The 25,142-nt window shown below is 47.6% G+C and overlaps 1 protein-coding gene across 2 annotated transcripts in view; it reads right to left on the reverse strand.

Annotated features, from left to right (window-relative positions):
- The window catches only part of MAP2K4 (mitogen-activated protein kinase kinase 4), a 104,534-nt gene that overhangs the window by 14,543 nt on the left and 64,849 nt on the right, over positions 1 to 25,142 (reverse strand). For both annotated transcript variants that reach the window (XM_076353505.1, XM_076353504.1), the window contains 4 exons: positions 22,101 to 22,220; positions 10,680 to 10,799; positions 7,335 to 7,386; positions 6,771 to 6,898 (listed from right to left, as the gene is read on the reverse strand). In XM_076353505.1, the coding sequence (XP_076209620.1) occupies positions 6,771 to 6,898; positions 7,335 to 7,386; positions 10,680 to 10,799; positions 22,101 to 22,220 (420 nt within the window). The remainder of the gene's footprint in view (positions 1 to 6,770; positions 6,899 to 7,334; positions 7,387 to 10,679; positions 10,800 to 22,100; positions 22,221 to 25,142) is intronic.

Consider the following 25,142-nt stretch of genomic DNA (forward strand, 5'->3'; position numbering starts at 1 on the left):
TAGAAAAGGACAGGAAAGCATGAAATCCCAGAGGAGCATCACAATTAAAGGCGTGTAGCTGGGGCGACGTGCTAGGAACCGCTGCTCTTGTTATATACTCCACAGGTGAGACAAACACTGGAAGTTTGCTCAATTTCAGGGTCTACACGTTTGTAAAAGGATGCTAAAAAAATGGGGGGTTTATAGCACAGCCGTAAAATACAATCCAATCTGCCTTAAGGACATAAGCTGCTCAGTCACTAATCTCCTCAAAGAAAAGTTTAAGAGGTGACTACATCAGAGTCAGAAAGTACCTACTGGGGAAAGAGGCTGTGGCAAGTAAAGGACTCCTTAATTCTACAAACGAGGTAGAAACAAGAGCCCACAGCCATCTATTAAAACAAGACTTACTCATATTAAAAAAATGGTATTAGGAGCATAATTAATGACTAGGACAACGTCATGGGCACTAGGGTAGATTCTCCAGCACCTGAAGAGGCATCTTTAACACAGGACTTTGGAGGTCTTCTCCATCTGGCATTGTTTTGGAAGGCCACCCATACCCCAGAGCTTGACGCATCCCCTCAATGCCATCCCCACCGCTGCTCCCAAGAACTGTATTAGATTAACAGGGCCAAACTCTGGAGAGGCAGCAGTTTTGGAGGGCTCTACGGTATCGTTTCAGCCCCGCTAAGTAACTTTGTCACAGAACCTCACTGAGGGCCTGCAATTTTGGTGGGGATGCTCTAGAAGTCCTTGAAGTAGTTAGTTACAAAAGACTGAATTGCAGGGAGCCCAGTTATTTTTCCACAGCCTTAATGCCTAACCAACAGGCAGGCTTTCAAACACATACTGAAAAGAAAAGGAGTCCAGCAGGAAGCAGTGCAAGGGGACAACTTCTGATCCTAGAGGACTCTATGATGCAGCAGAGAAAGGGAACCAAGAGAGGGTGTCTACAGATGAAGTTACCCACATCCTAACCAGAAATCAAGCATAACAAAATGCAGATGGTCATCAGCAAAGTTGAGTCATCATGTGGCAGCTCAGATAGGGCCAGACTGGAGTCACTAGCAGTTTGAGCCTTAAAATCTGGTTTCTCTTTCTTAAAGATCTCTTCCATTCAACCAGAAGCACAACCTGTCTGGGCACAGGATCAGGAAGCTTCCCTGGCTGCGTTCAATCGGCTGTCCTTCTGGCCTCATCATCCGTGAAAGTTTGCACTTGCAAAGCACAGCCCTCACCCCCCAGGTCCAGTCCTGACCCTGATCCTTCCCATATTATGGGAAATAGGAGCTTTTGCACTCCACGAACGCTTGAATACCTAGTCCTGAACAAGGCGGTGTGACCTGCTCCTGCCACGGCCCTCGTGCCCTGCCTGCTTGACCGCTGAGGGTCATGCTGCAGCAGCAGGGAATGGATGGAGGAGGTGGAGGCCGGACTTGGTTGCATCCAGACGGCAGCGGCAGGGTAGCCGCCGGGAGAGGCTGGTGCTGCCAAGCGGCTCCAGCCGTCTCCCAGCCTGCGCCGAGCATGTGGCAGGCATGCAGGGCGCTCCCACGCTTGGTAGGAAAAAGCTCAGCACAGGGGTGGAGAGTCCCCCTGCAAATCCCCATGGGTCGTCCTTAAGCAGAATCCCCCCCCAGCCTCACCCGCACGAGCGGCGAGAGCCGAACAGGCTCAGGGAGGACGGGAGGAAGGCTCACACCCACGGACCTGGGACCTGCACAACCCTTCGCTCCCTCTCCCCACACCTGACCCTGCCCTAAGGAGCCTTGCCCATCCCTCTCTGCATCTTCACTGCCCTGATGATCACGTTCTCCTATTTGTGGCTTCCAGTTAGCCTTCTTGTAGCTAATCACAGCAGCGGGGGCTACCCTGGGCTGCCCCAGCACAGCCAGCCATGCCCCACACAGGGCAAACCCACGGCAAGCAGGAGCTGCCTGCTGTTTCCAGCTGAACCTCCAATGCCTCCTGAGGGCAACTGTCACCCAAACCTGACTTTCAGGCACTTCCCACGTCAATCCTAGTGACCAAAATGACTTTTTTCCACCTTTTAATATTCTCCTCCACAAAACTCACATCCTGTCCACAATGCTTCTGGCCAAGTGGTCTGCTTACACAGGCGGCTGCTGACACGTTTCCCCACGTTTACATAAACTGCCTGTGCAGATGAGCGTCTAAATGGGTGAGGAGGAAAATCCCTTCCCACCGCGTCCCCACCGGCAGGACGGGGGTGGAAGTGCCGACGCACAGACAGGAGCTCAGCCCTGCGGCGGAGCCGCTTGGCGCGGGCTCTGCACTGCGTGATGTAAGGAGCTAAGTTTGGACAGGAGAAGTCCCACGCTGGGCGAACCTCACGGATGATTTTAGCCGGTGAATGAGTAAGTGGAGGTTATGTTCTCAGCTGAAACCCCTGAAGCACGCGGGTGACAGCAGCAGCACGCAAGCGGGGAGGGCTGCACTCAGAGCTCAGGCATCTCCCTCGGCATTTGCTACGCTGCGGGCGGCAGAGCCTGGATCCAGTCCATGCTGCTCGCAGAGGGACGGTGCCGCATGTCTCCCAGTCTCCTCCCAAATTTGTTTTCTCAGTCATAAAAATTATGGCTGGGTGCCAAGTTTGGGGGGGGGGGGGGGGGGGGGGGGGAAGAGAGAAAAAAGTCCAACACACAGCAATATTCAGGAGCATCCAAGAGGATTTTAGCTGCATGAATTCAAACCAACAGCTTGCCTGTTCAGATAAATGAATGACTGAGCCTGATGAAAACTTGGGCATCGGGTCAGGAATGCGAAGCTGAAACAGAGGGTCTTGCTGCAGCTCTTCTTGGGTAAAGAATTCAGAGACCTCCTGCATCCCTGCAGCCTCTCCCTCTATGTGCGCAGGGAGGCTGGGGGAGCAGGGCTCAGAGTCACCACTGTCACCTGCCTTGGGAAATTCTCCTTTTCTGTGCATGGCCTGAACTGCGCATGAGCCATCCGAGCACGGGGGCGCAGCCTCCACCTGGCCCTGGATGCCGATGCCAGCAGCGACTGCCCATCTTCGCCGGGGAGAAATGAGGAGCAGGAAACACATCCCGAGTGCTGGTCTGCAGTGGCACTGCAGCGACGGGGCTCTGCGCTGGCCCTCCATTTGCGCACAGGCAGGGACAAGTAGAAGTGTGTTTGCTGGGACACGGGTCATGCATTAGCACCAAGAAGGCTGCTCTGTACCCCCTGGCACCGTGCATCCCCTTGCCCACCCTCTCATCTTCAACAACTCTTCAGGGAGAGCCGAGTGGGCAGCCCAGGGGAGGGTGGGCGAAGCGGCGCAGGGCGCTGGCACTCAGGCACAGCCACAGCTTGCAGCGGGCAGCTCCCAGGTGATCTGGGAAAAGGACCTGAGGGACCAAGGACACGTGTGACACCATCAAACTCCGCCCCTGGAGGGGTCCCAAAGGAGCAGGGCAGGGCAGGACATTCGTCCTCACGCTGGCTGGGTCCTCCCATACCTAAACCAGGCACTTCCAGTCTCATCCCTCCTCTCTGACACAGAGGCTGGGTTCACTTGAGCATTACGAAGGCAAAAAGCAGTAATACCACAAAGACCACCAGCTTCAACATGGCACACAGAGCCTCCCCTCCCACCCAAATCAACAGCACCCACTGCAGCGGGAGGCAACGCAGGGATTGCCAGGGAGCAGCAGGCAGGGAGGACCAGGAGCAATCTCACCCCGACCGCTAGTTTAAGGCTGCTGTGAGCATGTTGTGAAACCTCACCGAGAGCAAACCCACAATGCTGGCACTGGCACAGGTCTCGGGAGGGCTCTCTGGGGGCAGGCTGCTGCCTGGGGCAGGCTGCTGCCTGGGGCAGCGCAGGGCTCCGTCCTTCCTTTCTTTCTTTCAGAGAACACAAGGCACCAACATGTACACCTTTACTTCAATGTAACGATTGCAGGGGAATTCAAAGCCAAAACCAAAACAACTTCTCCAGCACTGGCAGCTCCAAGGCTGATATGCTGCTTTCTGTGACAGCTCTAACCGTTTTCGTTAAACCACACAGCACTTGCTTAGCTGGCTCCTGCTGCCTAATCAAACTGCTCGCAGTCAAACTGGCTGACATCCAATGTTATTGTTATCAACAGCTATTTGGGGACCCAGCTCCAGTGAACACAGTGTTATCAGGTTCCTTCGGTGGGTAAGTGCTCATGCTACAAGAATTACTGCTAGTGCCACAGGCCAAGTGGGCCTTGCAGAGCAACACGCTCTCATTGTCAGGGAGCATCATCCAGCAGCCCTTATCAGACCTGCCCTGGCTGAACATAGTCACATTATTTTGCACCAAAATAGTCATAGAATCATAGAATCATTAAGGTTGGAAAAGACCTCTAAGATCATCAAGTCCAACCGTCAACCCAACACCACCATGCCCACTAAACCATGTCCCAGAGCACCTCATCTACACGTCTTTTAAATACCTCCAGGGATGGGGACTCCACCACTTCCCTGGGCAGCCTGTTCCAATGTTTAACCTCTCTTTCAGTAAAGAAATTTTTCCTCATGTCCAATCTAAACCTCCCCTGGCGCAACTTGAGGCCATTTCCTCTCGTCCTATCGCTTGTTACTTGGGAGAAGAGACCGAATAGTCTATATTTAGTCTAAAATAGTCACCTATTTTGCATCCAAAAAAAAAAAAATTTCCTTTCAAAAGGAGTGTGACTAGCCTGACTCCCTCCCAGGTATATTCAGGTTTGGTCACAGCATCACTACAGCCATCAGCCTCTGCTGGCTTGGAGAAAGAGCTGGCAGATGTGCCTGCATGCTGGGGACATCTCCCCATTTCCCAGGATTGTCTGTACATGGAAATGCTCGTGTACTTGGAGAGGAGTCACTGAGTCCGGAGAGCAGAAGGGAAGAGGCCAGCCATCTCCCACACCGCTTGCCAGCTGCTGGCTCATCCCACAAACGGTATACCATGCCAAGGCTCTTAAAATCACAAACTGAATTGAAACACTTTTGCTCACTTAAAAATCCAACAGAGTCTGGAGCTGGTGATGGAGATGCACAAAGAGCAGAGTGGATATGCACAGACAGGGAGGAAAGACAAGGGGCTATCAGAAGCACCCACCCACTCAAGTCCCAGGGGAAATGAAGCAGCACAGCTATTTACAGACATGCTGGTAACTGTCACGTCGTAACTAAACCAACAGCCTGTGCAAAGCTAACCATCTACCCACAGTTTTAAGACAAAGAGGGAACATTAATTCCTGTAATTATAGCCCACTGAACTTGGGAGGGGGAAAGGAGTGAGCAATTTTTCAAGAGCCCTATTTACAGACCCAATACACACCTCAGAGGATAGGGAAAAGTCAACAATAGCATCGCTCTGTGGAGTTATGACTATCAGAAGTGCCTGCAGTCTGAGATGCAAATACCCAGCCTCGGGTCAGACTAGCTCAGACTGCACTGGCTCCCATGTCCTGCTGGGGCACCTCTCTTTGCTGCTGCCCTCAGCATCCCATGCCCCACCAACACAACAAATTGGGCAGCTCTGACTGATCCTCTTCCCTGTGGGGAGCTCCACGCACTTGCCAGAAGTACTCAGAGCGGAGACATGCCTCTGCCCTCTCTCCAGACTCACAAGGTCTTTATTTAAATGAACTGCCCCATTTCACTACGTTACGTAGCTCAGGGGCTTGCACACACTTTGCTGTACCACAGCACTGGTCTCCAATAACAGATCTCATCTGTACTCTCCTCTCCAGCTCGTTGAGTAACTAGCTCTGCTATGAGGACAGTGAACAGAAAAGGTCAAATGCTCCAAAACTCAGACTCCATGCTTGCACAGATCAGGATCGGGGCAGACAGGTTTTGCCTTGGACACCACAGTCAGATAAAAGCCATATGAGAGCCGTTACCTGGACCAGATGGGCACTGTACCTTAAAAGAGAGAGATTTTCCTTTTTTGTTTCCTTGGTAGTAGATAAGAGAGTTCAGAAAACAGTATTTTTCAGCATATAGAGCCATAAGATAAGTAATGAGAGTTCAACACAGCCACTGAAATTAAAGTTACATCGACAGCAGCAGACACAACTCCCCACGCAAGGCACCCTTGGCTCATGTGAAACGAAGAGATGTGTTTTCAAAGCAGCCCGATGCACAGAAGTGTTTAAAACCCTCAGACAGCTTCGAAAATCACCACCACAACTTTTCTCTCTGGGAGGGGGAGGGAAGCAAACAAGCAGAACAGACTCCCAGGAGCCATGGCTCAGCCCGAGCGATTTCCACGCAGCTGCTCTGCTACCACTGCTCTCCAGAATCACATTCTCCTGGAATTAAGTTATGGCACGCTTTGGAATTAAAGTGGTTTGCAAAAATCACTATAATTCTGCTCTGTAATAACTCCTGCGACATAATCTTACCGTAGCAAATGGATTTCTTGCAGACCAAGAAAACCCTGCACCCAGACGGCACTGCCTCCCCCCATGCACTGTTTGTTTTGGAGTGTGAGCGGGCGCTGCTGGAAGGCACAGAGAAGCTCTCCACTCCAGCGCCACAGCACTGGCAGCAGCAGAGGAACCCAGCTAAAAAAAAGGGAATTTGGTCACTTTGCCACAGCCTGGATGCCTTTGCTGACGCTGCCAGCAGCAGAGCTCGGTTTCATCTGGGAAGGGGGTGCTCATCCCATGGGAAACAGGCTGACACTTCAGTCAGACGACAGGCACGGCCATGCTGAGCCAGGCCTGCAGAAGGAGGGTAAGATCCCGTACAGCCCACGGGCACGCCATCTCCCTGCTGCCCGGCTCATCCCCACTCACCGCCATGTACGGCCGGCACCCTGCATCCCGCGTTTTGGCAATGGAGTCCACAAGCTGTCCACTAATGCCAAAGTCACAGAGTTTAATATTTCCATTTCTGTCCAGAAGAATATTGGAAGGTTTGATGTCTGCAAGGGAAAGAAATTTAAACCGGCAAGTCAGGGCTGGAGGTTTAAATTTCAAGAACAGCAGCTGCAGAGAATTGACACCGGCAGTGCCGCGCAATCACCATCGCCCCTTGGCATGGGGAGGGCAGGCGGCGACTGGATGCACTCGCCGTCACTGAGGATCCTGAGCGGGAGCAAGAGGACATGGAGCCAGCCCCAAAGATGCCGTGTGCCCAGAGGCAGGGGCAGACACCCAACCACCTTGAAATCATGCTTTTATGGAAAACCACAGACCGAAGGGGCAATGAAACAGCCACTGGGGACATACTTGTGCAAGACTTGTACTCACACTCGCTGAGGTACACGTGCTAATTTAATCACACTTTGACCTGAAGCAAAGGCCACTTAAAAACCTTGTGATTATTTTTGTGGGCAAGAAGAAAAGGCATGAACTCACCTCTGTGAATGATTTTCAAGTTTTCTTTTAAGTGGTTTAGTGCTTTCACAGTCTAGGAAAGAAAAACAGATGAAAAGTAAGCAAATGTCATAAGATTCTTGTGATTATCAAACTTTTGGAGCTCCAAGAAGGAGGAAAAAACATCTATTATGTTAAGATATCAATGCTGTAATATGCCATGTAATAAAAGCATTTTTCTCCCCATCTTTCCTGCAAACAGAAGGTGATAGAAGAGAGGGCATGTGCTTAAGTAAACACATACCACTTGTTGTAACCTGGAAAGATCACACTCTGCAAGAGGGGAGCAAGGGGTGAAGTCAAGCAATTTCTGATGTTAATTATCTTAAGTAATAACTTATTTCAAGCCCTATGCTGTACTTTTTCAGTAGGTAACAACTGTTCCCATTCCACTGGCTGAGCAGCAGCAGTGTGGGGAGCAGCAGAGGAGGCTGTTCCGATTTAACCATTCACCATTAAACGGAAGAGACACTTAGGGAGCCTGATTTCACAGGACAATTAAAAAAAACCCTGAAAGTTCACCTTTTTAATTAATTTCGCTTCTGCTGAAAAGATCATTGAAACCAACAGCCAAAAGACTGCCTTGAAGATGATGGTAAAAGGGTATTCGTGTTGTGCTGCAAAGCGCTCTGAAGCTGTGCGACTCTAAGGATGAAGTCTAGCACCGAGGAACAACTCCCAGAAGACTGGTCCTTCCTGCTCACACAACCGCGTGCTCAAGTGCTTAGGTAATTAAAAGCTCTGGCGGGCTCTGGGGCAGCTGAAGTGCTGTTTCCTCCTCGCCACCCACCTTGCTCCTCCAGTGCAGGTTTCTGCTCCGGCGGCAGAAGCTACAACATCTCTCTGAACAGCAAAGCATCAACTGATTTTTAGACAGGCCCATAGTGGAATGAGACTGGGTGGCCTCCTTGGACCTGAGCTTCAGCAAAAGAAAGCCTGCTGGACTTAGTGACTGAATGTTGGTTTAAATCCCAGCTGACCCTGCCAGAAGCTTCTGCCCCCACCCTCAGGTGGGTGAAGCAGAAGCTCACAGCTCTTCAACCTGAAGTAAAAGATCTCTAACATGAAGGGTGGTTGGAGGAGCACACCGAGCTGTGGGCTGCAGCACATACCCCACCTGAACATGATGGGGCAACCAGGGCAGTGCACATGTAGACCTTCTGGACCTGGAAGCCCTCAAGGTCTAAGATACTCAGGGCCAGTTTTCTCATACCAGAGTTATTAAATGCTGTTCTTCATTTGTTTTCTAGAAAAAGGTGGACAGAAACAAACCTCAGACCACAAGATCTAGTCAGAACCTGTCTCAGTTCCTAAAACCAGTCTGTGCAGAGGACGTCCCTCGGGAGCTGCTGGGGCTGGGCTGCCTTCAGGTGCAACGTGAAGGAAGGAGAGTGGTGTTCAACAAGCAGCCCACCACCTCCCACATAGCGCAGCTGGGCTTCACATCCCCGGATCTGTTGTGCGTCATAGATCAGGTATGGAAAATTTTAGCTTACTCAGTCCATCCCTCATCCCCAGGTCAGAAACATCCAAGGTGGTCATTTCCCTGGCTAGGAGTTAAAGCTTTGGTGCACTTTCACAGCATGCTGTCTGCACAGGGTAAGTAGAGAAACTCCCTTTGAGAGCTTCAAAACTCAACAAGTCTCTGTCCAAACTATCTTCATCAGGCAAACACCTTGCAAGGTCTGTCTGAGCCAAAATGTGGGCCAGTGTGTCTCTAATACCCTGCAAACCCAGAAGAAAGGATCTCCTTTTCTTTCCCCCACAGAATTACATATAACTCCAAGCAGACTACCCTGGAAGGACAGACCTTACCCAGCCATCTCTTGTCTATGTCTCAGGCCAGTAATACATTTAGTTGGTTGGTGGTCAGACGATGCATTCCATGGGCTGCAGAACAGCCACTGGCTGCCTTTGATAGGATTTTCAGTCTTGGCTATAAACATCTAAATACGTGACAGTGCCTCAGCTGTCAAGACAGCCTGTTAGCTGTGAGAAGTGGCAGCAGATCCAGGTAGGCTCAACATTTTATAAAGATGCCCCTAAGAAGAGGAAAGATGGTTTTCTCCCAAAATCAGGCACGGAGCAGAATTTGCCCATATCCGTTCAAGACGTCACAGTTTGCAACTTGCTGAGCACCTCCCCATCACTCTGACAGCTCAGGACACCAGCTTACTGCGGCATTCACGTGCTGAAGCCAATACAGAGGCAGTTTGCCCGTCTGTCACCAACATGGCACGACTCCAACGTTCGCTCACATTTCCCCCGTTACTCCTGAACAGTGCTTCACTTCTGCAGCCTTTCATCCTCCAGCAGCCTCACTGAACTAATTCGTTTGGCTCGGCCTTGATTTTTCATTGGGCCAAGACTTCCAGGTTAAGTCAAGAAAACATCAATGAGGTTCTCCACCTGCTGAAGACCCACTTATGCTTTTGGGAGCCTACCAGAGGTTTCTCTGGACTGGAGTGGTTCAGCATCCCTGCAGAAAGCCAACGGACCTGAAAGATCTTTATGGGCAGCAGCAGGACAGACGTTTTGGGATACTTTTCAACACCCCTTCCTCCACAGCCCAAAACCAAAAGTTTGTTTTGCAGGACCAAAACTTGCCTTTGTGTTTAGACAACTAAGGGTTCATTTTGGCACAGCCAAGGATAATTTTACAGGGCTCCTTAAAGGGAGACAGTGGGCTCCGTGTAGCAGGGCTGCACTCAGATACCCTGGGTGGGATTCATCTCACTTCACTACACCACCTAAGGCACCACGAGATGGGAACTTAGCTCCTGTACAGAGGCACCAACCTCTCCCCACTGACTCGAAAGAGAGGGTAGGCGACTTACTGAGACCAGGCCCTTACTCTTAAAGAGTTTGGTGGTGTTCACATGTCCTGGCTATAAATGCCCCATCCCTTGTTCCCTTTACAAACAAGGGAAGGGGAGACAGGATCATCTATTTTAGGCACCTTCCTTGGGATGAGATGATCTGTGCCTGGCTTCCACCGATGCCACCACCAGTGCATATGAAGTGATCCCAGAGGAGGGGGCTGGTGCCTATGCTGTCAGTGCCGACGTTCAAGCAGACAGAGCAAGAGGCTGGTCCTGGGGTCTCTTTATGAACTGATTACAGGCCCCAGGACCTGCTTTTCCGTCATGCAACATGCTATGGGAAAGTCAGAATATACTCAAGGATCATTAAAACCGTGATGAAATACAACAGCAGCAGTTCTGCTGCACGCAGATCAACCACTTCCCTCATGAATGAGTGAAAGAGATCAGAATTTTTCACATTAGCTTCAAAAACACACACAAAGAAGTTTAACAAAATACTCACAGCTAAAGTGATTTTGCCTAGGATTTCTTCTGGAATAACATCATCTAATACACTATATACATATTTGTAAAACTTATCAAACGAGGTAGACATGAGCTCCATACAGATCCAACAGTCACCCTGGAAAGAGAAAAGAATCTGTGTTACTGTCAAGCTAAAACAGGAAACAAAAATCCAGAGAGCATAAAGAGATCCCTTGAATCCAATAAAATACACTAACAGCAAGATGTATTTGACAGGAAGGCTGGAATTGGTCTTGATTAATTTTAGGAATGGAAGACTCGCACCTATACGCACCTCTCCTCCATTCCATTCACCAGCAGAGGAATCTAGCTGACCAGCTCAGACCTGACATTACATTTTAGATGCCTGAACCTAGATGAATCCACATCTCAAAAACTGTTTGGCTCTCCCGACAGCTGCAGGCACAGTGAGACATGGGCATGCACAGTAAGACTAAAAAAAATCCCTTCAGTTTATGACAAACCTGCAGAGGACAGAGACATTTCACACAACATTTGGAGATGGCATCTAAGCAAGAGAAAATGAAAATAAACCCAAGTGTGTGTGGGATTTTGTTGATTTGCATCTTACAGTTAAACAATTTAAACGCAGAAAATTGTAAAACATACTAGTATCTGTGTTTAACCAAGCTAAGCTTAACTATCATAGGAGAATAACGTCTTTTTATCAAACTGTCTCCTGAGATATGTAAATCGACCTGCTCACAATGAATTTGCTGGGGATGAGAAATGGATCCCCACAATCTAGAAGGACTTTATCTTTTGTTTTAGTATGTATCTACCATATGGTGATGGACAGCTTAGCCATGGATAGATCTTAGTTATTTCAACTTTTTTGAACATTTTATCTCCAGTTGAGGACGACAGAAGGCTTTGCATGAGTTATTTCTGTAAACTCTCATGCACTTCAGGCAACTCTTCATTGCTAGAAATACTAAAACACTAGAAGTAGACCTGTCCTCACCAGACACGACATACTCATACCTATCTTCTACAGGCTGCATCACAATGAGTGTTAAAACTGCATTAGCTGTCAAAAGCTAAGTGTAGAACGGAGTTGATTAGTCTGGATGTCTCATCCTAGCTAAATACCACCCAAAACACTTGTGTAAAGAGCAGCAGCTTGTGCAGGTAGTGCTGCCCTGGGCTGCCTGGGTGGTTCAGAGCACGGGATGCTTATCCGGTTATGACTAAGCTGCACAATCCTGTGATATAAGCAGCAACAAATAGAGGAGAAACTTCCCCAAGTAATTATCCTACAGAAGGCAGATTTTTCCTGACCAGACAAAACACAAACCAACCAAACTCTATGTTAATACATGGAAATGAAATTAGGAAAAAAACCTAGGGCATGGACATGCTGGAAGTGTGGCAAAGCCCTGTGCTCCCATCCCGCACACCTAAGTCACTTCTGTTTGAAGCAATCTCCCGGTGCTCATGAGAGCCAGGAGCAATTCTTGAGTTATATTTAGATGATGGAAAAGCTTGTAGAGCCACAGGTTCTAAGGCCAAAAGGGCTTTTCTGCCACTCAGAACGACCTCCTATGAAACACAAGCCAAGGAACTGCATCTGCCAAGATGTCTCCAGTCCAAATGCTTGGTTTAGCAGGAACAGAAGTGCCCAGTAAAGGTGGTGTCAAACTGCACGCTGGTATCAGCAGAGGCAGAGGTGCTACCCAGCTTGGTCTTGGGCTGCTCACACGCATGCAAGGCTGTTTTCAGCAATACAGACAGCAAACTGCCAGGACGCGTTCCACGTGCCACCAGCGTTATAGATGTTGCTGCTTCAGTGACAGCGAATCCATCACTGACTCCTGCCAAAGGAGGGATGCTGCCTCTGAGGGGAATGGAATGGAATGGAATGGAATGGAATGGAATGGAATGGAATGGAATGGAATGGAATGGAATGGAATGGAATATTTCAGTTGGAAGGGACCTACAGCGATCATCTAGTCCAACTGCCTGACCAATTCAGGGCTGGCCAAAAGTTAAAGCATGTTGTTAAGGGCATTGTCCAAACACCTCTTAAACACTGACAGGCTTGGGGCATCGATCACCTCTCTAGGAAGCCTGTTCCAGGGTTTGAACACCCTCTTGGTAAAGAAATGCTTCCTCATGACAAGTCTGAAACTCCCCTGGTGCAGCTTTGAACCATTCCCAGGCATCCTGCCCCTGGATGCCAGGGAGAAGAGATCAGCACCTCCCTCTCCACGTCCCCTCCTCAGGAAGCTGTAGAGAGCAATGAGGTCGCCCTCAGCCTCCTTTTCTCCAAACTAGACAAGCCCAATGTCCCTAGCCGCTCATAGGACATTCCTTCCAGCCCTTTCACCAGCTTTGTTGCCCTCCTCTGGACGCATTCAAGGACCTTCACATCCTTCTTAAACAGTGGGGCCCAGAATGGCACACAGTATTCAAGGTGAGGCCACACCAACACCGAATACAGCGGGATAATCACCTCTTTTGACTGGCTGCTTATAATAGAGAGAGCATCTCCCTTCTGAGAAGGGAGGATCTGCTATTCCTAGGAAGGGCTGAGCCTCCAGTGGGGAAGACGACTGTGGGTTCAGAGCCATGGGCAGCCCCATTTTACGCTGCTCATTTGGCACCAGGATTTTTACATCAGCACAAGGCAAAGCAGGAGCTAATGTCACTCACCCAAGGGAAACGGCTGCTACAAGCCTGAGCCCAGAAAACACGCATTTCACCCAAAATGAAATTCCATTTCCAAAAGGAAATGGCCTCAAGTTGCACCAGGGGAGGTTTAGATTGGACATGAGGAAAAATTTCTTTACTGAAAGAGTGGTTAAACATTGGAACAGGCTGCCCAGGGAAGTGGTGGAGTCCCCATCCCTGGAATTATTTAAAAGACGTGTAGATGAGGCGCTGAGGGACATGGTTTAGTGGGCATGGTGGTGTTGGGTTGACGGTTGGACTCGATGATCTTAGAATCATTAAGGTTGGAAAAGACCTCTATGAGTCTATGATTCTAAGCAAAAGGGACTGATCAAAAAGGTGCTGTGCTGGACACAGAAGCAGAGACACCATGGTGAAAGAGGCAAGTGCAGTGCAGCGGGAAGAGGACACGACCAGCATTTCAGAAGGCATGGAGAAAGGTGATCTCAGGCTGCTAGAGAACGAAAGATTGGCTATGGATGAAGTTGGCTGAGGACCTGTTCAGATTTAAACTGCAGAAATGAAATTAGGCAACACATGCAAAAAATTTCCCTTTTCAGCACTGGCAACAAATGCAAAGTACAGTTAAGGCACTTCCATATTATCGAGAGTGGCTCAGAGAAAGCAACGTGGATCCAGCGCTAGTGATGTGCATAAATCAAGTAAACTGGAACCACACCAGACCCTTGCAAGCTATCTGTAGTGAAAGCAAACATGGACTTGTTCTACTGGCTGCAGGATCATTCAAAACATTGCTTCTGTTTTGACCAGCTTTATATAAAAAATTGGTACTGCGCTGTATTCCCGTGTTATTGTACTGGGACTGCAGGGGATTGGATCTGTTCAAGAATACCAGAATACTACTGACCACCTGCAGCCTTGTATTTATGTCCAATTGCACCAATATTGTGAGTGTCTGCAGTCGCCCAGGTTACAACGGCTGGTGTTTGTACAGCAAAAGCAAACTGAAGTGAAGCAACAGGCAACCTTATTAGAGCCATTATCATAACAAAAGCTTCACAATATACTTTGTGCATCTGCGGAGTTGGGATGTGTGTGACTGAACACTCAAACAAGCACAATAAATTGTTATCCAATGTTAATTTAAGCATAAAAGAAAAATGTACATGATCAAAAGCACCCAGAAAGACTTGGTTTACTTGGTCTCCTGAAGTATATGCCATATAGAAATCCTGGATGTGGGCATTTATTGATCTGGTAATATAAAAATCTACCTGATCAACGTGAATTCATGTCAGCAAGATCAATGAAAAAAGATGACAGACCTTTGCAATCATGCAGCTTCATGAAGGCTGTGATGAGATTCAAAACTCTACAGGTTCTTATCTCTTTCTGGGACTTGAAAGGACTTACTTATTGGCAAAGTTGATGAATTTTACTGAGAACAAAAAGGCAGACTGACAGGGACGACTGGGTACCGGTCACCCAGCCCCCTTTCTGATCAAACACAAAAAAGTGCTGATGTGCATGGGAAAGTTCTGCTTCATTGTGAATTGTGAGGACAAAACCACCTTCATTAAAGTTTCTCTTTAATTTATGCTCTTAGGTCAGGTTGATTTCCGATTATAAAATGACGAAAGAAGCATTTTAATTTTCTCTTCCCGTTAGAGCTATACTTCCAAAGAATATATTTTAGTCCTTATTGGGTATTAAATTACCAGATGCTAATGCACATCTTGTAGGCATTCCAAAAAATGTCCAGGAACACCCTGTGCATTTCATTCAAAATATCGCTGCCCATCTCCAGGACATACACAAAAACTGCTTAACCAGCAACTGGGATGCTTCAACTTCTCAATGCAGAGTCCTGAGTTCCCAGACGACAACCAAGCATGTCACAAAGATGCCACCCAGCTGGAACACAGCTTGGCAAAAAAAGGACCTGGGAGTCCTGGTGGACACCAAGTTGACCATGAGCCAACAATGTGCCCTTGTGGGGCAAAGAAGGCTAACAGTACTCTGGGCTGCATTAGGCAAAGCATTGCCAGCAGGTCGGGGGAGGTGATCCTTCCCCTTGACTTGGCACTGGTGAGGCCACACCTGGAGTGCTGTGTCCAGTTCTGGGCTCCCCAGTACAAGAGGGACATGGTCATACTGGAGAGACTCCAGTAAAAGGCCACTAAGATGACTGAGGGACTGGAGCATCTCTCTCATGAGGAAAGCCTGAGCGAGCCAGGACTGTTCAGCCTGGAGAAGAGAAGGCTCAGGGGGATCTCGTCAATGTATATAAATACCTGAGGGGAGAGCGCATAGAGGATGAAGCCAGGCTCTTTTCAGTGGTGCCCAGTGACAGGACCAGAGGCAATGGGCACAAACTGAAACACAGAAGGTTCTCTCTGAAAATTAGGAAACACTTTTTCACTGTGAGGGTGACTGAGCACTGGCACAGGTTGCCCAGGGATGCTGTGGAGTCTCCATCCTTGGAGATATTCAAAAGCTATTTGGACATGGTCCTGGACAAGCGGCCCTAGGTGGCCCTGCTTGAGCATGGGATTTGGACAAGGTGACCTCCAGAGGTCCCTTCCAACATCCACCATTCTGTGATACCAATACTGAAGGCTTATCACATTAGTGCAATGCAGGGAGTGGCCAACTTTTTATGCAGGTTGCATCTACACTAGTGAGAGAGAATGTCATCACCCTCACATATCCTTATGTGACACTTTTCCTGTGGACCAGGGACTGATCATGGGGACAGATGTCTTGAGTAATGCCAACACAGCCAAAGATTTCCACAGAAATAGGGTGTTGTGCATCAACAGCAAAGAGAGCAAAAACCTTGTATCAACTGACCAAGGATATGTCCACAATTCACACCAACGTCAGCACTGTGCTACTGGCACATCCATACTAGCTCTTCTCTCATACCAGCAGAAGCTCCCCACGGGCTAATTTACCTGGCTTCCCAGGCATGTTTTGCAACTTGCAATGAATTTTTCATTGAATAATTTTATCAACTACTGAGCTTGTGGGTTTAAACTTGGCTTGGCTACACTCGCAATGCATAAGAGTCACTGTTGAGATCCCAAGTCAGACAAGGCTTTTTTCCTCTTCCCCTCGTGAGAGGAAAAGTAACAGGAACGGTTACTCTGAAAGAGCAATTAGTGTGGTCATGATAACTAACGAAACATTCCCAGCCTTACAGGTACTGTCTCAAACTAGATTAGCTGTGAAGCTTCCGGCAGACATGCAAGAAAAGAAGATTTTTTTTTTTTTTCCCCTCAGACCTAAAAACCCTCCAAACAGCAACACTCAGGGCAAAAGTCTCAGGGTTGCCCAGTGCAGTCCTATGGCTCAGCCCAACACTCCTCTCTTCTCACTAGAAAGTGACTCAAGTGAAATCTTTGCAGAAACCCTTGCAGAAACCCTAGCAATCATCTTTTTTTCTCCCCTACCTAGCAAGTACTACTTTGAGAGGTAACAAACGGACACGAATAACCAGACCTTCTTCAATACAGCATCTCTGATGACTGACGTGGAAAGCTCTGTGTGCATTACAGGAGTCGGGGCTCTCAATGGCGCAGTACGGAGAAACCAACTGGCTTCATGGGGCCAGGGCGAACCTCACGAAGCTCAACAAGGCCAAGTGCAAGATACTGCACCTGGGTCAGGGCACTCACCAGTACAAGTAAGGACTGGGGGATGAAGGGATTGAGAGCAGCCCTGCAGAGAAGGACTTGAGGATACTGGTGGAAGAAAAATTAGACATGAGCTAGTAACGTGCGCTTGCAGCCCAGAAAGCCAACCGTATCCTGGGCTGCATCACAAGAAGCGTGGCCAGCAGGTCGAGGGAGGTGATTCTGCCCCTCTACTCTACTCTGGTGAGACCCCACCTGGAGTCCTGCATCCAGCTCTGGCGTCCCCAGCACAGGAAAGACACCAACCTGTTGGAGCGGGTCCAGAGAAGGGTCACAAAAATGATCAGGGGGATGGAACACCTCTGCTATGAAGAAAGGCTGAGAGAGTTGGGGTTGTTCAGCCTGGAGAAGAGAAGGCTCCAAGGAGACCTTATTCTGGCCTTTCAATATATAAAGGGGGCTTGTAAGAAAGACAGAGAAAGGCTTTTTACCAGGGCCTGTAGTGACAGGACAAGGGGCAACGGCTTTAAACTGAAAGAGGGTAGATTTAGCTTGGACATAAAAAAGACATCTTTTACAATGAGGCTGGTGAGATACTGGAACAGGTTGTCCAGAGAAGCTGTGGATGTCCCATTCCTGGAAGCGACCAAGGTCAGGTTGGACGGAGCTTTGGACAATCTGATCTAGTGAAAGATGTCCCTGCCCACGGCAGGGGGGTTGGGCTTGATGATCTTTAAAGGTCCCTTCCAACCCAAACCATTCCATGATCCGATGATTTTATGATTCGTCAGCTACTGAATCCCTTCTGTAGCCAGTGTAACCAGGAATATAGCCAGTGGTATAACTACCCCTTCTGCACTTTCCTCCAGGCCTTACTCTTTCTGATTCTCTTCATCCTCCAGCCTTTACTAGGTGCAACTTTCTTCTCTATTCTGTTAAGCAGTCAGGCTGCGGACATGAAAACCATTTCAACTGCCACACATTACAACGTCAGTGCTCAGGGATTCTTTCTGTTATTGAAAAAAAGGTTGATTTTTTCTACTTAGGATTGTTAGAGAACCAAGTAATAGAGCAGTCCACTCAACAGCTAGCACTAGCAGAATGAAGGATGCTGTAACACCACGGGGAGGTGCAACACGGTGATGTGAAGGTCACAGCTTCATCAAAAGCAGGAGTGAGCAAAGCGCTGTCCCACGGAGGACCTGACTCCAGCACGTGCACTATCTGGCAGTGAAGCCCCCTACTCCATGCAAAGGCTGAAATGCCATCTTCTACTTTTTCAGCTTTGTTCCTGTTTCATTAAACAGGCAATTTAATCTCATCTAATGGGTGCTGATAAACTCAAGCGAAGTCCTGTACCCAGCAATGAACTTGCAGTTTTTGCGCTGTTACACATTACATCATATACACAGACATACATAACAACAGAAGGATGTCTCATATGATTAAAGAACAAGAAGCAAATAATATGTGTCAAGATGCTGCCAGCTGAGGGACAAGCAGGACCAGTTCCCAGAGAAGACTTTCCCTATCAGAAAATGCTTGCTGAACAAGTGAGACAGCATACTAGGGAAAAATATTTGTGTAGTATTTTTTGCCTTTCCAAATCAAACTTTTCATACTCATAGAGGCTGCCACAGTAACCTGCCTGTTTACAGTTACTTTTCTGACTGCAAGCTGGGATACTAGTCTGTCTTCAGAATAAGACCTTGAACAGTTTTGTCCAATTTGGTTTAGTACTCCCACTCCCCAAACCGTCAGGATTCAAGAGCTTAGCTCTGCTTCTCCGCATCAACAGCTCACTCTTCTGGAAAGGCTACCTGCCTTTCAAAACAGCCCAGCTGCCCTGCTGCTGTTCCTGAAACTGCTATAATCTTGCCAGTCATCTTATTGTGAGAGCCACCTACTCAACATTTAAGCTCCTCTACTCAACATTTAAACTCCTCTAAAGATGCTCAAATTGAAGTCTTTCATCTTTAGGAGCAGGCAGAAGACGACTTCCCATCTGTAGCTCCATCCATCCCTGGAGAATCTGAATCCTTGCTCAGAGCAGGCAGTCCCAAGAGGATCTGCCTTTTGGAACTTATTTCCTTACTTTTCACCTTGAAATGCTGGAACAAAGAGCTTTGTTTGTACAAGCTTTGCTGTAGGACTTCCTGAGAGAGGTTCAGCCTTTAACAATGTCCCATGAGCTCTTATACTCCAGGGGATGGTTCAGCAGTGACCTGGATCGTTCATAGTTATTTGGGAACAGATCTGTTAAGCAGAGTGGGGGGGTGAGACAGGTTCAAACATACTCGTGAAATTCTTTTTTTCCCTTTCTGTGCTTCTCTGCTGTCATAGTTTCCTAGTTTTAAAAGATGTAATTAATATTAGAACATGTAATTAATATGACAAGACAGAAAACCTTATCCAAGCATACCAGCTCATCAGTGTATCTTTGAGGTACGTGACTTGGAACATCACCTTGGCAGTAACATACCGAGGAGAGGGGAAGGTTGCTTTCATCTCAGAAGCAAATACCACTGATGCTGAGGGTGGGGGCAAAAAGAGATTCCAGGGACCAACACGATATAACCCAGAGTGACCTTACTGAAGCCTTTCCCAGATGGAGCATGCAAGGAGCCCTGCCTGGCTGCAGAATGACAGGATTTTTGGGCAACACAAAGGGTGCAGCAGAAGCTAGGCCGTCATGTGGGTGCTCATCAAGGTAGGTTTTTATACTATTTATGTATTTATACCTACATCCTGGGATGTGCCTAGAGCTGCAGAGAAGTGACAGGCTTGCACAGCTCTGAACATGTTGCTCATCAGCAAGACACTGTCTTGCCTAGAGACTTTTCTTCACACCAGCTGACATCCTTATCATTCGTATTTCAGCAAAGCTGGAAATTTTCAGCCAAGGCTGAGGCTCCACACTTCGTAGGAGCTTGTACTGTGTGAACATGGACAACGCCTCCTGGCCCAAAATGGCTTCGTGTTTAAACGGATAAGAAAAAGCAGAGCATGGGAAAAGGAAGGATTATTATCCTTATTTTAAGGACTGAGATTTAAAGCCAGAGGAGTGACCTGGCAAAATTAGAGGCAGACTCTGTAGAACCAGGAATTGACTATTCAGTCCCAGTTTTGGGCTTTAACTACAACATTGACCTTCTTTCCCTAACAGTTCCCCAGAATCTGCACAGGCTGCTATGCCTGATAATATGCAAAGATGATTAGCAGCCAGTAGGTCTCTATTTTCCTTCTTCCTTTGAGTAGATGTATTGGATTTTGCTGAAGTAGTGGAAAACAGGCAAGGCTACATGTCTATCCCCCAATACTGCGCCAGCTTCAACACCAGAGCAATTACAGGAGGAGGAATAATCCACACCTGCAGAAGAGCTGCAGGAGCTGCTGCTCTCTGGAGGAAGGGGATGCAGAAGTCAGGTTTTGACATTCATCTTCTCCAAAACTCTTGTTCTTGCAAATGGACCAAACGCTCGCAAACCCATGCTGCTCACCTGTGCTATATTCCTCTTCTTGTGCCTGTACTGAACAGACTCAGCTCAGACTGATGACTGGCCTCCAACCACAGCATAAGGCTGTCCAGGCTGCATGGAGGAGGCCAGCTTCCCAACTGTTTTTATTGGTCATTCAAAGCTGGATAGCAATGGGAGTGCCTGGGCAAAGCACAAGGAGATAGAAGGATACCTTCTGTGGCCCTGCAGCATAATACCTACCTGAAGTTACAGTAAGTAGATGCTAAAACAGTCAAAAACATGCAGTGATTAACATCATATTCCTGGCCATGAACAGCTAAAGTATGTCAGCATTAACTGTGGTCAGCTGACATAGCCTTCAATGCTCTAATTCTGTTTTCACTTGGAAGCACTCATGGAAGCACCAGGTTGAATAACCCACTCCACAGCACACGATATCTATGTGCAAAAAAGGGCAAAGCAAAATTACAGCCCCTAGGCTAGCTATTGCAGATATTGCTTCTTTCAAGAACAGTCATGCAATTTTGATCTCTGTCCCAAAAGGACAGAGTAGAACCGGAAAAGATGCAGAGAACAGCAAGAAAAATGATCAAAGGTCTGGAAGGGGTTCTGTGTATGACACAGGCCGGCGCTTATCAGGCGAGGTAAAACATGACAGAGGGGGAATATGGCAACTGTCCATAAAATCCTCAGTGGCCTGGAAAGGATGGATAAAGATCAACTGTTTACCGCCTCTTCAAATACAAAAACAAGGGGAACCACTAGGGGCACCACTCAAAACAGCAGGATAAAAATTCAAAACAAATCAAGTTGATGGGCCTTCAAACAAGGGGTGGACAACCAAGGGAAGTGCCTCTCAGGGAGCACCATGGATGCAAAAATGTGCATGTATTCAAGGGGAAACTGAACACTTTTATGGAAAAGAAATCCAGTAAGAATCACTCAGAACAAAGACAGCACATCTAGCTCAGAAGACCTCAGCTGCGTACAACTGAAGGCTACGGCGAAGTATCACATACGCTTCTGCAAGCAGATCCTGTGGGCCATTGCCAGAGACAGAACATCGCGCTAGGAGTTTTGGTCTGACCCAGCATGGTTGCCCTTGTTTTCATATGTATCTGCAGGTACAAAGCACTTCAAGGCAGATGCATGTCAATCCGGGCTCTGACACAACCTGGCTACGTACATACATACATACATCAGGTAACCTTATGGGGAACTGTGACTACTATGACAGCAGTCACCTTCATTACAGGGATACAGGTCCTCCACATGGTCGCATCTCACAACCACTGACATAAATCACATTTGTGTCCAAGCGCTGTACCGCAGAGCTGCGCCCTGGCAGGACACACACTGCGTGGGGGAGCCACAAGCCCGGAGCTCATCAAGAGAGAAGAAAAGCAGGAAGGAAGGAGAGACTGAAATACGCAGAGAGACATAACAACAAATGGGAATAGCGTGTATGTGCTCAGCAGCACCCAGACATCTGGGTCTCCTGGTTAAATATCCTTGATTAAAAGTGGAGAGCTAAGAAACCTAACATAAATTAACTTTCTCCTCCTTATTGCAAGTTGGAAACTGCAAAGAAAAAAAAAAGGTAAAAACCAAACTCTGCTATGAATGAAGCAAGTTTGGAGTGCCCACCTCTCTGAAGAGCGCGCCATAAAACTGAACAATATACGGGCAGTCACTGCTTCGCATTACTACATCAAGGTCCATCAGAAGTTGCTTCTGTTCTTTTTCATCCACTGTCGACCGAATTCTCTGAAAGAGGAAGAGTGGCAGAGACTTTATCACTTACATGCCATTACTGTATCCTCAGACCCGCTTGCGGAGAATCATGCCAGGGACCCCAAACCCAAGGCTGAGCAGGCAATCCCCAAGGCATGCTCAAACACGCTCTAGAGAATTAAGCTGTGTTCTCAAATAAGAAATATAACTGAAAACCCCTAAAGCCATTTAACTCAGATTATAAAATCCCCAGTCCTCTCATGAGCATCAACATTTTCAGATTAAATGTCAGAATGAAATTAAAGAGCAGAGATTTCATTGAAAACTACAGCAAAACAACATATTCAGGCTTTCATTTCAAAACAAATGCCCACACAGTTCTTAGCCATGTTGAATGGGGCTCGAAGGCTGTTTTGAAATTTAACCAAGGAACATCATGTTTAAAATTTCTAAGACAAGCATAGAAGACAAAAAGGCTCCTTCCAGCATGCCTCCACCATGGCTGGCATGGTGAAAAGGGACCACCACATAACCAAGAGAACACATTGCTCTGGTAATGCTAATGGTGGGCAACAGTTCCATGAGCTGCTCTTATAAAACTAACAATTCTTTACCTAGTACTGGCCTAGGGAATATTAATACTATATAGAAGATACTATATATATATATATAAAAAAATATACTATGTGTATATAAAGATATATGTGTATGCACACACTATATATATACACTACAGTCTCATTTGGACTTGAAAGAACAATGCAAGTTTGAAAATAGAAAACTGTACATTTTCAAACATGAAGCTTGTTAAATGAAGGATGGAGAAGACCATCCACAGTTTTTCATGTGATTTTACAGACACATTTAACATCTTGCACTACTTAATGCATTCCCTGAATCACAGGTGAGGAAAATTGTGATCCTGAAGGTGTGACTCATGTTGAAAAATCATTTAAAAAACAAGTAAAAAATATTTGGCAAGAAGTCCAAAGCAACAGAGGTAGCCTGGACCCTCCTTGAGGAGAAAAACTACTTGGCTATCCAAGAAAAAAAAATTATTCAAGGCTGTGGGAAAAATCTGAAAGACACCAGCACCCACTCCCACCGACACTACTGCCCTGTGAGCAGCTGCTGGTGGCATCAAGACCACACACATTAGCAAGCACAAGGCTAAGTATGTGAAGGTGCTTTCAAGGTTGGCCATTCATATAGCACCATTTGAGAAACAGTGCATGATTATGTACCTTAAGGCTATTTTGTGATGACACACACAAAATGAGGACAGCATCGACACTGTAATTTTCCTTACCTTTGGTGTATCCTGGTATTTTGGTATTTCACCACTCGTTCTTAATGTTCTAGTAGCTCTAGTTTGGTCTAGACCAGTAATTGTCATGTTCATATTGCCCTTTTCCCTCCCAGTGAGTGCTTGCGAAAACTGGCAAGAGACTTGCCCAGCACACCCACAATCTGCAACATCCACACCCTGCAATGTCACTGAGCAGGTGGGGTTTTGTAGTCACAAACACAGCAAGAAGATGGCTCAACAGACTAGTAACGAAACTAAAAAGCTTCACCTCTAGGTCACTGGTTCAAGTCTGTTTTACAGAAGTTCAGACACGTCACTGAAGAAAGCCTGATGAGTTTGATTATTTCTTTGTCTTGCATCTACACCATATAAAGCTCTACAACCCCCTGCTGAGATATCAAAGGCTGAGCAGATTGAATTTCTCTTTCTAGGTGGCACACCATCAGCACTGTGTGAAATGATAATGCCATTGCTCTGACCTCGATAGAAGACAATGGATGCCAAAGCCACCACGGTGGGACCTATGAGGAATAGTTTAGTCTCTCACTGAGATGCTACCCACTCCTCTAAAAAGTTCACCTCTTCGGTGAGGAGCAATACCAAAAGGAGCTTTTCTCCATACTGTAACTGACACCTCCCTTCTGTGCCAACTCCACATTTGTCTCCAAAAAGCCTCTTTCCTGGTCATCTGGGAGTCTCCCCAGCCCCCCTCTGCATTCCCCTTGCATCTGCACAATCCTGTCACAGCCATCCCCACAGTGTGCTCCTCAAACTCCACAACTTCCCGTGAAAGCATCTCCTCCCACCTCTGACATTTCCTTCTCTGCTGTTACTTCTCCAACTCTGGAAAGCATGTGAAATATATGTTGTATGGAGGAGGCAATTTTAACAGCACCCCAGAACAACACTGAACCCAAAGATTCTTCCTTTTCCCAAACACAGTCTCCCCAGGGAGAAAAAGAAAGGGCAGGCAGAGGACCCAGAGGACAGACAGTGGGTCGGCTACAGGGCAGAGCGTCCAGACAGACACGGGAGCCAAACGACACCTTTAGAAGCCAGCATGGACTCCCCAACAAACACTGCTTCAGGGAGTGAAGGTAATGACATGATACAAGGTTGGGAGGTCTCATACAAGAGTGCTGGAGACTGGAGATTGGCAAATTCAAGAGGAGGGGAAAACTACCAGGAGCAGCATGCAGCACAGTGCTGAGCTGGGGTCAGCCCAGGCTGGAAAAGATGGCTTTGTTTAGCTGGAGCACACTAGGGAGTCTACTGCAGGCCAGTGGTCCCAATTCATCAGCTAAGGAACAAGCATTCACTAGCAAAACAAGGAAGAAACAGAAAAGGTGACTGAAGTCAACAGCAGCCACTACCCAAATAGCACGAGCCGTAATGACGATCTGCTACCTAACTCCAAGGCAGAGTGCAAGACACTGCAGCAGCTACCACAGACAGGGTCTCCCAAGAACATGGGAGATGGCACGGAAGGAAGACACAAGGTGAGGCAACAGCCTGAAGACACCATTTAAGACAGGGATGGACAGGTCTGACTTAGCTTCAGGCCTTACACCTCTCAGCCTGGTCACTCTACTGCATGTAGTCACTGACATGACCAAACAAGCCACATATGGAAAAAGCGGTTTCTG

The sequence above is a fragment of the Aptenodytes patagonicus genome, chromosome 16, assembly GCF_965638725.1.
Source record: "Aptenodytes patagonicus chromosome 16, bAptPat1.pri.cur, whole genome shotgun sequence".
In the NCBI taxonomy this organism is placed as follows: Eukaryota; Metazoa; Chordata; class Aves; order Sphenisciformes; family Spheniscidae; genus Aptenodytes; species Aptenodytes patagonicus.